This window comes from Clarias gariepinus, chromosome 22 (assembly GCF_024256425.1).
Source record: "Clarias gariepinus isolate MV-2021 ecotype Netherlands chromosome 22, CGAR_prim_01v2, whole genome shotgun sequence".
Classification (NCBI taxonomy): domain Eukaryota; kingdom Metazoa; phylum Chordata; class Actinopteri; order Siluriformes; family Clariidae; genus Clarias; species Clarias gariepinus.
Genome location: NC_071121.1, coordinates 8519998 through 8535123, shown reverse-complemented (window position 1 = coordinate 8535123; position 15126 = coordinate 8519998). Strand labels below are relative to the sequence as shown.

Below are 15126 nucleotides of genomic sequence, written 5' to 3'. Positions count from 1 at the left end.
TTTCCCAAAATGTATGATTGCTGATTATGGTGATTGTGTAATAATCTAACTTTAATCATGTATTCGCATGTATTTATATGGGTAAAAATCACAAAAAAATAATGAAACAGTTTTAAAAATGTGTGAAATAAATCTAATAATAATAATAATAATAATAATAAGTAGAAAAATACCTGAATACAGGTACAGATATTGTATGTGCAATATAACAGATTTAGGATAAGTAGAGTAACATAAATCATCAGAGGTTTACAATTTTAAATTTTCCATTATCCATCTACCATCTTAAAGTTTTTCTGTTAAGTCATCTGCAAAGCTTTCCATGCCTCAATAGTTGGGGCTCTAGCTTTATATATTCTGGCTGTTGAAAGTTCTAACCTTACTATATCACGAAACTGAAATAAGAAGTGTCGCACAGATAAAGTGTGTGGAAAGGGCCATCTCTGAGCAATTATCTCTTTGGCAGATGTTAGTCCTGCCAACCAAATTTTTCTTTGTAGTTCTGTAAAACCTACACTAGAGTCATCATTTAGAAGAAATACAACTGGTTGCACTGGTACTTGTTAAAGTTGTTTATGGTAAAATAATTCAACAGTGAAAATTAAAGCTATGTTTAATATTAAAAGTAAAATAATTTCCCTAAATACACATCATTTAATGAGAACTCACATGATTGAAACTAAACAGCTGAGTGGCTGTTAGTGAGTCTTAGCTTCAGTTTGCTAGGCAGCATAAAGACTGGACTTTGGAGCAATGGAAAAAGGTCATGAGTTCTCAATAAATCATATTAAACCTAGTCCAAATTATGGGTGCAACAGAGTAAGAAGGGAAGTGCATGAAGAGATGTATTCATCCTGCATAATGCCCACTGCCCACTGTGCCTCTGGAGGCAGTTTTATAGACTGGACTTGCTTCAGCTGGTCAGGTCTACACTCAGCAGTGTTATGTGGCAATAAATAAAGTCAGCTGCTGATCTGAATAAACTCAATGACCAGGTTATCACATGAATGTTTTTTTTCCCTAATCGTACAGGCATATTTCTGGGAGTGGTTCTGGACGTGAGTAATCATTTTCACACATGTCCTGGCCACACATGACCTTGTCTGTGCAGTGTACTGTATATTTTCAAATCTAGTGGAATTATGAGATGTGGTTTATTTTGATAGTCTTCTAGCTGCTCCCGTCTAGGGGTCGCCACAGCAGACCATCCGCACACAATTTGGCACAGGTTTTATGCCCTTCCTGGAACAACCCTCCCATTTTGGGCATTGGGTTGGAATTGAACCCGGTCCTTCTGCGTGGCAGGTGAAAAACCTACCAATGAGGCAACATCCCATGAGATGTAGTATATAATATGCAGAAAATCATGTCATTGTGCAATTGCTGGTTTGCTTGTTTATACTCGTGAGATTGTATACTATGACATTAGCATTATGACAGCATAGTGACATTGCCTCGTGTGGATGTCACTATGCTGAGGGGCCCTATTGTTCTTCTAAGAATTATTTATAGGGCCCAAACATTTTTCAGTGACATCAGCGTTCAGGGCTTTTTTAGAGATCTTAGCATGCTCAAAAAACACACAGGTTGTGCGGTGCACCCGAGCGGCACTGTGTTTTTGGAGGCATTAATATGCTCAAAAAGCACACAAGTTGTGTGATGTGCCTGGGTGGTGATGGTGTGGGTGCCTGGGCTCACTAGTTGTTGCTTCCAATTATATTTATGATTAAAACTACACACCTTTTTACACACATATTATTACCTAACATGACCTCATAAAGTACAACAAGCATTCTTGTAGCAGCATAGCAGCAACTGCTCTGTTATTATGCAAGAAGAACTTCTTTTTAAATGACTTGGTGTTCAGTTGCTTTTTCTCTTTTAACTCTTAAGCTTTTTGATTATAACCTGTCAAGACTTAATTCACCACATAAACATTCGCCTTTATTTAGAGTATTAAAAGATTATGAATATATCTATTGTGTTATGGCTTTATTTTGACAATTAAGTGTGTTGCTTAGTATTTGTTTGCAGCTACTCTATTCGTTAAAGGACAGAATTGCTCCAACCAGTTTAACCAGGAATTAGTCAGAGATTATTCTGATTTATATCCATGATACATTGGAAAATTATTATTCAAACATTGGCATATGAATGCCATATGAATTGTTTAATCATATATTTTATTTCAGTTTAACTGTTTTCTTTTAATTAACAGGTATTGTGTAATAAAAAAATAATTTAATCAGCACCAACAATTTATTGTGTATAAAAACTTAATTTAATTTAAATTTACACATGCAGAGCATAAAATAAAGAACATAATCCATAGGCACTTTCTCTTGCTTTAACCCAAGTGTTATCTCAAACATTTAAAGACTTTAAAGTTTTTTTGAGCACATTTTGGCAAGCTTGCACCTTTTAGACTAGTAAACAAGTCGACAATAACCTGGACAACACACTTATCAGTTCATAGTTGTTGAATGTAGAGCAACAAGTATCTCAGCTTTCAAACCACAACCCCATCCTGCACAAACATCAGCTCACACCCCCTATCCCTATAGGCTGTTTTTTTTTTTACCAGGTTTAGCTCTGAACGGATGAATTACTGTGGATGGTGTCATACACTCATCTTATAACAAGCAATAGAGACCTAGCTGGAAAATCAAGCTTAGTGGATCCTTTTGTTTGGATGAGTTAAAAATTAAATATGACAAAACAAATGTTTATGTTTAACTATTTTATTGGCACACTTGGGGAGGCAAAGTGGCTTAGTGGTTAGCACTGTCACCTCGCACCTCCAGGGTCTGGGTTCAATTCCCACTCAGATCTGTATGCATGGAGATTGCATGTTCCTCCTGTGCTTGGTGGGTTTTCATGCAGATTGAATGGCAGTACCAAATTGCCTCTAGTGTGTGAATGAGTTTGTATGTGTGTGTGCTCTGAGATGAATTGGCACCTCATCCAGGGTTTACCCTGCCTTGTTCCCCAAGTCTCCTGGGATGGGCTCCAGGCCTCCAATGATCCTGTATACAGGATATAGTGATATAGATGATGAGTAAATGAGCGAGTGGGAGAGTGGTATACTTGTGTATTGAGGTAACTTATTCACAATGCATTTTATAGTGAGTGATAGATATACATTAGCTTATGCATGAAAATATGTGTAAGTGTAATAGACGTGTAATTTTTATATATAAATACATACATATGGCTTTATGTATGTACAATACGTATACATATATGTAATTATTATATACAATACAAATTAAATAAATAAAATTAAAAAGGTGGAATTTCCACTGCTGATTTCACAACTAGCCACAAGCTGTATTTCGTCGCTGCAACACATGACACGACACGGGATTGAGTTCCTCGAAATGTCAGGGACAAATTTACACGACCATAGGCTGTCACAAGTGCAGTCGGAAGATCGAACATCTCTGGTGACGTCATAGACAACACCCCCGTCTGGCCCATTCAAATCACCAGCTTTCGCGTGGGCTGGACACGAGCGGACCCAACCTTCCTGACGTCACAATGGTTTGACTTCAACACGCCTTCTTATTTCCTTCATAGGCGCACTAAATAGGGAGGAAAAACCCCGCTTATATAGTGCACTCAGTGTTTGTCACGCTACTGCGGTGTCCTTAGATGTTGCGCACGCCGCACTAGCGCTATAAAGTAGCCGGCTCAGCTGGTTGAGGCCGGTTTTCGATCCTGCTGCTGCATTTTAGCGTCTTTTAAATTACCGTGTAAAATGAGAGTGTGAGATGGCGCAGAAAGACACGTTATTACATCTCTTTGCCGGGGGGTGAGTACAATTTATGAATTAATATTCTGTGTGCGTGTGTGTGTGTGTGTGTCATGATGAAAGTGCTGTGTGTTACTTAACGTGGACGGCTCGTTCTTCCTAATATGTTTGCCGGCGCCGTTATGTTTCTGGATCAATTTACCGAGTTTATTGATCCATCTAATGGATAAAATTGAGGTCAGTTTGATAATAGGGATATTTTGTTAATAATTAAAGCATTCCGTTTTTTTTCACAACGAGCGGAATGGGGAATGACATTGAGGTTTTAGGTCGCTAGTCAGGTTAAGGACGCTAGCACAGAGAAGACGCTAGCTAACTAGCTAATCTCACGCCATGTCTGAAGTATGGGTTTGTCAGGTTCAGTCCAAAGCTAATGATGCTATTAGTACAATTAATCTGGAAAGACGTGACCTTGTGTCATTAGATAGGGATGATTTCCCCACAGTAGTCAGTTTGTAAATTTCTAGGTAATCATGTGGTTAATAAGGATATTATTGCGTCTACATCCATTTGTCGTCATAATAACATTTCTTTATGTTCTATCTATTTGGAGCTCTTAAAAACAGTTTTATCCATTTGGAGCTCGAAATGCAGCCATTTCTTTTGGTTTGCATTTTCTTTTCTTTATTATTTTTATAAACATGCATAGGGCCCTGGATTATTCAGCATAAAATAAGCAATATGATGAACTGAATTGTATTTTATTTTAACCAACTATACAAACATGACTAAGCAAAAAATTCATATGATGTAAAAACTGGTCATATGTACGAAGAAGTACCACAGTTACACATGATCGCATGTCATTGTTTTTTGTCTGTTCTTATGACCAGAAGAAATGAATAATAAAGTAGTGTTAAAATGTGCACATTATAAAAGTAATTATACCTTTTGTTCTACCGGACATATTGAAAAACCTAAATGCGCAGTTTGATGTCTGAAACCTCCCACTAACACACTGGCAAAGCTTTCATATAGGTGCATATGTCATTGATCTATGCTGTGTTGCCAGTGCAGTTTAAAGTGTCACAGTGGTAGAATGATTGATTATTCTCCACACTTGCATATCCATCCAAAATGCTTTTTTTACGTCTTAATTCAATACTGATTAGAGGGTCAACAGTTCAGCCACATAATATCTGGGTATGAAAAGGTAGTTTTACTCTTCACTCATCCAAGGTCAATCCCCGTGGAGCTACCTGATAAAAACAAGACCTGTAACTATGGGTTACATGATCTTGCATCAGCTCTTCTAGTTCCAGCGTAAATGTTTTTGTAATTTATACCCCATTTTATTTGCATAATAAGTTCATAAATCACTTTTTATATAAACAGTTCTTTTCATACATGTTGTATATGCATGTTTTCTTAAAGTGGGAGAATGTGGAAAATGTCGTTGATTAAAATGTAGTAAAACATGTACACATGAAAACATATTCTTTAATATAGTGAATTAACCAACAGTTATGTTTTAGTCAGTCAGTCTTTTATTACTTATCGATTGATATATGAAAAAATAGGTAGCTATCATGTAGATAATTTTTTGATCCCAAAGTAAATGCCAGATGTTCAGCAGCAATAGAGACAGTAACACAAAGACATGCTTGTAGATGTGATTGTACACTGTACATATAAGTCTCAAGCAATAATACACACTCACTCACTCATCGTCATGACCGCTTAATCTTGTATTCAGGGTTGCGGGGTACACTCTGGACAGGGCACAAGCAATAATAAAAAAGACATGAATGAAATGCAGTACAACTTTGATTTGCAATTGAGTTCATGACAAAATAAGTAAAGTGTTAGTACAAAATAAGCAGGGCTTTGTACATTATAGCCTGCTGGGCCGGCTAATATCGGACTCAACTCTTTACCTTCACGTGTGTGTACTTTTTTTGACATCTTTCCATGTTTCACTGTGTTTGGAAGTTGTCATGTCACTAAAATCTGCTGTTATTATACAAGTCTGTGCTTTAACCTGCCTCCTGAAGCTTTTCCAAAAAGCTATTTTAAATCAAATGTTTAGCTTTGAGTTTCTGCAGAGTTGCTTCTAAGTGACTGAGTCTGAAATAATTTGTTCATCTCAGACAGATTAGTGTTTAATGCGTCTCCCATATGTCCTTTGCAAATCTATCACCACTTCATGATCTATCACTTTATCTGTCGGTGATTAAAGGGTACTGTTTTTGTATATACTTAAGTTTGTTTGTGTGTGATTGCGTAATATTGATGACACAATGTCACCTATACATACATAAACACACACTATCTTCTTTGATAAAAGACATGTTTTGAACAATTTATGTAATTTAAATTAATTCTGTAACTTGTTATAATTTACCCTGACAGTTATGTAATATTTATTTTAAAATCTCAATCAGGCTTTAGAATTATTAGATAGTATTTTTATATTGCATGTAATTTTATTCTAAGCAAATGTGTCGCCACTATTGCAAACGCCTATGTACGATGCCTTAAGCTTAGGCTAAAGTTCATTTAATCCAACTAGTTTTACGTCAACCAGCTTTACGTCAGTCTGGTGAACTATGCCCTGACTTCAACTTTAGGGCATGGAGGTGATGCAAATATTGTGAAAATCGCTTAACCTGATGGTTTGTGTAAACTAGAATTTAGTTCCCTTTCAGTTTTACGTCAAATAGTTTTTTCCTGGTCTATTGTTTTATATAATTTTACTTCTATTTTAAATAATTTTATTCTATTCTAGCTTTGTATAATAGAATTACTGTGCATTTTTTTTGGTCAGTCTTGATCAGTAGTTTCATGATCGATACTACCTACGTCACTTTTTTTTTTTTTTTAATGTGTTGCAACCTTTCAGTTTGTTCTCCCTGACCTGTGCAACTCTTAAAACAGCAACCTTTAGTGATGTGTGCCAAAATGTGGACTCGCTGACAAATCAGAAATACTTATAAATAAGTTTTGAGCATCTTTATTAGAAAGCAATTAATTTATCTATGTAGCCCCTACTTTTTCAGTAGCAAGATGCATAAAGCAGTATTATAACCAATAACGTTTTTTCGTTATTATAATTGAGAAAGCTATTTTATATAGTAGTTTGTTTTGAAGTGGGTGTGTAATAGTTTGTCCATTCTGTCCATTTGCAGATGTGGTGGTACAGTGGGTGCCATTGTGACCTGCCCACTAGAGGTAATAAAGACGAGACTACAATCATCAGGTATCACACTCAGACCGGTGTTTCATGTGCAACTTGGTACTGTCAGCGGGACTGGCGTTATTAGACCGGGACCAGTAACGCCTAGCGTCTTGCAGGTCCTACGGTAAGCAGGAGATTTGTAACACAACAAACAATAGTAGACGTAAATGTGGTGGTCTGAGAACATACAGGTTGTCTAGAAAAGTCCAACTATGCTATGTTGAGCAAATGTGCTGGTCCGAGTATATTGATCAAACTCTGCAGGCATATGTTACAGCATTTGTGAGCATTTGTAATGTGTAAGGTGAACATGTGAAGGTGAACATCTGTTATACTTAAATTTTTTTATCTATTTTTGCCATGTAGTTTTATTTACTCTTATTGTTTCCTGCTTTTGACACCTTGTATAGTTGCTGTGCATTTTTATACACTGTCTACCTTTATCAGAGAGAAATGTGTATGTTTATTTTGCACAAAAAAATAAATTACAATCCACGCTTTGAACTGAGTGTAGCATTGAAGATGTAAAGGAATTTATTAAGGGCCTAAGATCTCTCCAGCCTTTAGAAAGTCTGTAAGAATCTTGTATATAAATGCTTTTTACTAAATAATTATACAGTAATTTCTTTAGTTCACTTAATAGAGCATCTTATTTACAGTTTAGTATAGTCCCAGTTTATGTAACAGATCAGAGATCGGTTCATAAAACAATTTACTCGAGTAAATGACAAGAGAGCACTCCATTTCAACCTCATGTGCTTAGCTGGCAGAACGTCGCAGTGTTCTATAAAAGCTTACAAGGCACAAGACGAAGAGCGGCTGTGTCCTTATATGGGAGGTCAGCCATTGCACCCGGGGAACCTGGCAAATGCTTTGAGAGAGCTGTGCTGTCACATGGTTTCTCTGCTATGGATCATATTACTCGTTGCCAGCCCAGGCTGGTTTTGTCTGGGTCTGAGTGTACCTTCCTTTTCAGCACATTATGTCTTATCTATCTATCTATCTATCTATCTAAAAAGAAAATTATGAGCTCAGGACTAGATAGAGGAGTCCCATGTTTTGTGGCGGTCTGCCTATTTCAAGGAACAGGCTGTGCTTTTATGGAATTATGAAATAGCTTCCTTGTTATTTGTTCCCTGTTAAAGTTTGATAGTGTTCTGGGCAAAATGTGCTTCATGGAGAACATGAGGTGTGAGGTATTTTAATGGACTTTGTCAAGGTTTGTCATTGTTTAGCCAGGTGAACACCTTTTTGTTTAAGGGTTTGTTAAAATAAAAAACTGACATTCCTGTTATTTTGTAAAAAAAAAGTATAGGTTTGGCAGGTTTTAATCTGTAGGTTATGATATGGATTGTAACTTTTGCATTTCAAGGCTTTGCAGAGTTTTGAAGTATTGCTCAGTCCACCTGATTGGCACTTGGAGAACTGTATCAGATGTACAGTTTTTAGAGCATTTAAAATAGAGAACCACTGGGCATTAAGAAAGCTTTTTAGCCTGTTCACAATAACCGTTTCCTGGTTTTATCCAGCCATTACATTTTCAATCTAATTAAATATAGAGGTTTTTGAAGAAGCACTTTTCAAACATCCTGCCACATGAACCTGCCCTCAGCAATATAGAATTTCAGCTTATTAACTTGGATTAATACTTGTGCATTGTGTGGAACATAGGGTGGCCTGTATGTGGAATAAACATTACCTCTTAGGTCTACAATGACTATGTGGAGAGCAAAGATGACCGAGGTCATGTTTGCTCAAAGACTAGATAATTAACTATTCTGAAAATGAGTTCAAGCATGAAATGTGTTTGTATCAAGAATGAAGGAGCAAACTGCAATACAGATCCAAGCATTACTGCATTTAGCATCATAACCAAACAAGAAATATAAAATATGCAGTTATTTGATCTGGCTAAACTAGCGTTTGAGTTAATTGTTTCTTTTTTTCTTTTTTTAACCTTTCCTCAACCAGGTCAATTTTGGAAAAAGAAGGGCCAAGTTCACTGTTCCGAGGACTGGGTCCAAATCTGGTTGGCGTTGCTCCATCAAGGTAAAAAGTAAATCCAGTTCTAACTACCTTTAATGTGGTACAGTATAACTTTCATTCACAAACATTCATGTGTTTGTGGAAACAAAAAAAAGATTAATATTGGAGCTATATAAAAAAATATATATGCGTGTCAGGTATATATATCTGTCAGGTCATTTAAGGACATACTGCATTATAGTGTGTATTATATAGCATTGAGTAATGCATTTTGCAGATTTTTAAAAACTTTACTTTAACTTTACCTCTTGCAAATATCAAACTGGATTAAATAGGCAAACACTCATTGGCAATGAGACAAATGGGCAAGGGTGCCCCCCCCCCCCCCCCCCCCCTTTTTTTAATAACCAAGCCACAGGGCCTCAGGAATAATTGTAAATCAAGCTGCTTTGTTTCTCCTCTTAAAACAAAAGAGGAAGTGCATGAAAGGAAAGAACCAGTGTAGAACTGACAGTCCCGCAAACTAAAAGCACTGAAGACTGTTAGTCTAAATTGGCAGGCTTACAGCAGTTCATTTAGTTTTACAATGAAATGAACTCTAACTGTGCAGTTTGTAATGCAGTGCACATAGACAGCATGTTCCAGTTGCATTATGTTTTTTTTTTTTTGTTTTTTTTTTCCCCCAGGGCAATATATTTTGCAGCCTACTCGAAGTCAAAAGAGACCTTCAATGGCATATTTGTGCCAAACAGTGGAGCAGTGCACATGTCTTCAGCTGGGATTGCAGGTGAGGGACTCCTATTGGCCAAGCTACAATTAGCAGAAAAAAATGATGCAAATATGCAGCAGACACTTGAAGTTTTAAATTTAAACATGTACAGATAAAAAGTAATCCTGTGCTTCTAGTAAAACAGGTCTGCTATTCATTTTATATTTTATTAGTTTGTAGCCTCTGACTTATTTTTTTTTACTAGGGATTGGTAGAATAAACTGTTTCATTCATGTACTATGACAGTAAAAAGGTGTATTTAGTTCTCGTATAATTAACTTGTATTTGTGTGAAGAGTGGCACATTTTGTGATTGTGTGTTGAAGGTTTTCATAATTTTTTGTTTTCCCCCAGCATTTGTAACAAATTCCTTGATGAACCCTGTCTGGATGGTCAAAACCAGGATGCAGCTTGAAAAGAAGTATGTTGATGCACACATCACTTGCAAAATTAGAGTAGGACAGGCTGTACTCAATGTACCTCGGTGCATGTGCAACGTGCACTTTTCGAGGAGCGCATAAACGTCGTTAATAGGATCCAGCTGTTATTTGATATTTGCAGTAACGAGCATGTGACCTGGAAGGGCTGCAGTATAAATATCCCTCTAAGTGTGCCGCTCATAGCTTAAATGGCTCGAGATATATTCATGCCTACATGCACCAGTATCGCCTTGAGGGTCACAAGAGAACATTTATATTTGAAACGTTTTCTAAATATAGTCTTGTAATGAACAGTTGTACCCACTCTACGCCCCTGAAACATTGCATAACTACTGTACAATCAGGGGAAAAAAGATAACCTCCTGCAAATATTTCCCTGCTGCTACACTTAATTTAGTTAACCTACATATAATGCATATAATGTCATTTGGGAACTGCAGCCTGTTTCACAGTTGGCCACATCACACAGTCTAAATCTACATTACAGGTTTTTAACCTAATTTAGAAAGCTCTGTGGAGAATTTACTAATTAAATGCTTTGTTCTTTCAGGGCACGAGGAGAGAAGAAGATGAACGCATTACAGTGCGCACGCTACGTATACAGGACGGAAGGTATACGAGGCTTTTACCGGGGCCTCACTGCGTCGTATGCTGGAATCTCAGAGACCATGATTTGCTTCCTTATCTACGAGACACTGAAGAAACACATGGCAGAAAGTCGACTCGTGTCAACCAACAGCAATGGAGAAAAAAGAGCCTCTGACTTCCTGAGCCTTATGCTAGCAGCTGCTTTTGCTAAAGGCTGTGCCTCCTGCATAGCATATCCACATGGTACAGTACTCTCTTGAATTTGTGTCTGTATAATAAACACTGCTAACATGCGCATGTACTGATAAAATGTGCATGTCTATACATAGTGTAAGAGTCACATCAAGAATGCATAACAGATACATGGTGTGCTGACTTGCAAGTGACCCTTGTGCTTTATGTAACTGTACTTCCTTTTATCAGACTTTCTCTATTCAGCATGTTTGTTTGTTCTTGAAACCTTTCAGTGCCTTTTTTTTACGCTGTGATTTAATGCTTGGTGTCTCTTGTCTCCCCCCCAGAGGTTATTCGGACGAGGTTGAGAGAAGAAGGCAGCAAATATAAATACTTTTTCCAAACGGGTCGCCTGGTGGCAATGGAGGAAGGCTATGCTGCTTTTTACAGAGGACTCATTCCACAGCTTATTAGGCAAATTCCAAACACAGCTATAGTGCTTTCCACCTATGAGCTCATCGTCTACCTGTTGGGGCAGCCCTCCAAATGAAGAACAGCAAAACTTGCACAAAGAGACTTTTGGACCTGCAATTAAACATGGGGAAAATGAAACCTGTTGTGAGAGACTGTTTTTGCTTGAGGATGCAGGTTAAAGTTAGAATCCAAAGACTTTAAAAAAAAGCCTATTTTTGTATTTGAATGCATATGTTCTACTAAATGTACAATTCTCAATTTATGTTGAGCCTGCATCTTTACTGACATTTTTTTAATTTCAGGTATGTAAGATGTTAATATGGTACACATGTAAGCTTTAGAGCCATTTGTTAATATTGCATCACTGTACAGAAAGAGGTCATTCTAAAGCACATAGTGATATTAAGTTAAATTATTCTTATTTAATTTTTTAGTTGAAGTTTTTAATTTCAGTCATGGTTCTGTCCAGTCTACTATGGTGCCTATTCAAAGGTGCTGAAGCTGATCTCTCCATGGGATCTTGTTGTTCTGAATAGGAAGGAAGCTGGTATGATGATTATATGAAGGAGAGCTCTTTGGCACATACTGTATAAATGTGATGTTGCACTAGATTTGCTCATATTCATGTAGTGATCTTGCTTGTTAATATCTGTTTGTGTAGGTAGGTTTTACAGTTAAAGGAAATACATAAGCAGTGGTTCAATAAAACGAATGCTGAACAGAAAAACTTTTCCTTTTAAGTGTGTTCTCAATTTATGTTGAGCCTGCATCAACATATATTTTATAGCTTTCTAAGAAAGCTATAAAAATATTTTTTTCTTGACAAGTACAGGGACTTAATACGGTTATCTACATAAAGTCATCTCTATAAATGGGTGGAAACTGCAAAGATGGCAACGTTTTGTTTTTTTTTGTTTGTTTTTAAACAATATTTTGCATTAATTATAAATGCATGAACTTTGTAAGAAGTGGCTAGATGATGGATGATTTAATATTATGAGTAATATTAATCATTTATAGTGAACATGTGCATGCCAGACTGTGCCTGTATCTTAATTTTTTCATTTAAAAATTATACTGAGGACATGATGCATCTCTAACAAATCATCACATTGCATGTTTAATTCCCTATACAAAGGTCATCCTTTGAAAATGTAGCTAATTTAAACTAATGCATTCATTCTTTTAGTATTATTTTATGTTAAGGTTAGGAGTGTCAAATAAAATTTTTTCCCTTGGTTAATAGACCAAATAAATTTCATGTAGAGTCTAGAAATTTGTATAGTGTGTGACCGGAGCCAGGCACTTCTTACTTAGACCAACTACTGTACACCCATAAAAGGGTTCAAGTGCACAGTTAAGCATTTAATGTTTTAGTTGGATACTGCATTATAAAATGACTTGTGCTGTATATGAATGTCAATCAAAGAGGGAAAAGGTTGGATTAGTGGTGTATCTGCAGCTTTTCTAAAAAAAAAAAAAAAAAAAACATTCAACATTGATGAACCACCGGTTCCACACATGGTGCTGTGGAAAACACTCTCATTAACGCTTGGGGGTAAATCACAGCATGTTTTCGTTAACTGAAAAATGGAATCTGGAGCTGTCTAGGCACCTATAGTATACTATATGGACAATAGTTTGTGCACATCTGGCCACCACCCTTATTTACCTCTTAAACATCCTGTTCCACTTTTAGTCCCTCTGTAATAGGCTTTTACTTATTATTCCTTCTTTACTCAAGATTCTGGAGCATGACTGATAATTTGCCCACAGAAGCCTTAGTGCAGGGTGAGGAGGTTTGGGGTGCAATGAAAGGTCTGGGTTATTTCAAAAGAGTTCAGCTAAGTTAAGGTCATTTTCTTATGCACCAGTCTTGACAACCCATGTCTTAATGAAGCACAAGAGTATTTTCATACCAGAAAATGCACAAGAGTATTTTCATACCAGAACTGGTTTGCTCTACTTAATTTTAGTGTAGGGGAATAGAATGCGACAACATTCAAAGATGCGCTTTTAAATTTGTTGCAGCAGTTTCAAAAGAGAACTATATGTGGCTGTGATAGTCAGGTGCTCACATACTTTTGGCCATATAGTATTGAATAGTGTTTCTGAAACTTTTTGCTAAGGACCCAGTTTTGAAAAATAACAGCATCACAGCTCAGTTCACAATAGGCATGAATTACTCATTCACTCACTGTCTATACTGCTTTATCCTGTATTCAGGGTCACAGTGTGCCTGGATTCTATCCCAGATTTGGGGGATGAGGGGGGGTATCCCCCGGACAGGGCGCGCACACACTGTCAAACACTGTGAGCAATCTGGGAATGCCAAATAGCCTAATCTGCATGTCTTTGAAATGTGGGAGTTAACCCATCAAGCACAGGGAAAACTCCCTGCATGCAGTCCCAAGACATGAATCGAATCTGGACCCTAGAAGTGCAAGGTGACAGTGCTAACCGCTAAGCTGCACGGTGGCATAGTGGTCTTACATCCCCAGGGTTGGGGTTTGATTCTTGCCTTCAGGTCTGTGTGCATAGAGTTTGCGTGTTCTAACTGTGCTTGATGTGAGTGAGTGTGTCCTTGTTTGCCCTGCAATTGACTGGCACCCTGGTCAGGGTGTACCCCACCTAGTGGTCAGAGTCCCCTGGGATAGGCCCCAGGCCTCCCACGACCCTGTATACACGATAAGCTGTCACCTTGCACCTCCAGGGCCTGGTTTGATTCTCGGCCAGCCTCGATTCCCATCTCTGTGTGCATGGAGTTTGCATGTTCTCACCGTGCTAAGTGGGTTTCCTCCAGGTACTCCGGTTTTCTTCCACAGTCCAAAGATACAGTATGCAGGTTTGGCTAATTGGCGTAGTGTGTGAGTGTGTGTGTCCCCTGCAATGGATTGGCATCCTGTCCAGGGTGTACCCTGCCTCGTGCCCTAAGCCTCCTGGAATAGGCTCCAGGTCCCCGTGACCCTGAATACAGAATAAAGTGGTATAGAAGATGAGTGAGAGTGAGTGATCATGATAGTGGTAGAAAACTAACTAGCTCCCCCATGTGACTAAAAGATGTACTGCAGAAATAAATTGTTAAAATTTGGAAACTGATGGTATAGAAAATAGATTGTTGGAAACCGATGGTATAGAATATTAAACTGTTTCAAAATAAACTCACTTTCTCACTCGTCGACATAAGGCAAGGTACACCTTGGATGGGATGCCAATCTACTGCAGGGTCCATAAGCGCACACACACAATACACACAAACTACAGGCAAAATGGAAAGGGAAGTTGGCCTAATTATTATACCCTAATCTGCATGTCTTTGGACTGTGGGTGGAAACCCATCAAGCACTGGGAGAACATGCAAACTACTGAAGGCAACCCGAATCAAACCCTCGACGCTGGAGGTGCCACCTATACAACATTCTTAAAATATTCCACCGAAAGAATGTTTGCTGTTAAATTGGAATGGCTAGATGACTGTGTCAGTGACTCCAAAACTGCAGCTTGTGTGGGATGTTCCCAGGCTGCAGTAATCAGAACCTAACAAAAGTGTTTACAGGAAGGGAAAAAGGTGAACTGGCAACAGGGCCATGGGTGGCCAAGGCTTACTGATGCTCAAAGGGACTGAAGTCTGTGGCCTGTGTAGTCTGATTCAATAGAAAAGTCACAGTAGCTCAAATTGATGTATGCTGGTTGTGATAGAAAGG

General features: G+C 37.8%; 1 protein-coding gene across 1 annotated transcript; it reads left to right on the top strand.

The window, feature by feature from the left end:
- Positions 1–3593: 3593 nt before the first annotated feature.
- Positions 3594–11560, top strand: slc25a33 (solute carrier family 25 member 33). Its single transcript, XM_053483343.1, has 7 exons — positions 3594–3814; positions 6943–7116; positions 8964–9041; positions 9665–9765; positions 10101–10167; positions 10737–11017; positions 11296–11560. Exons 1-7 carry the CDS (start codon positions 3774–3776, stop codon positions 11496–11498), a joined length of 945 nt encoding a protein of 314 aa, XP_053339318.1. The 5' UTR covers positions 3594–3773; the 3' UTR covers positions 11499–11560.
- Positions 11561–15126: the final 3566 nt, after the last annotated feature.

Coding starts and splice junctions, on each gene's coding strand:
- slc25a33 (XM_053483343.1), top strand. CDS start 3,774: ATGGCGCAGAAAGACACGTTATTACATCTCTTTGCCGGGGG. Junction 3,815..6,942: donor TTACATCTCTTTGCCGGGGG/GTGAGTACAATT, acceptor GTCCATTTGCAG/ATGTGGTGGTACAGTGGGTG. Junction 7,117..8,963: donor AGCGTCTTGCAGGTCCTACG/GTAAGCAGGAGA, acceptor TTCCTCAACCAG/GTCAATTTTGGAAAAAGAAG.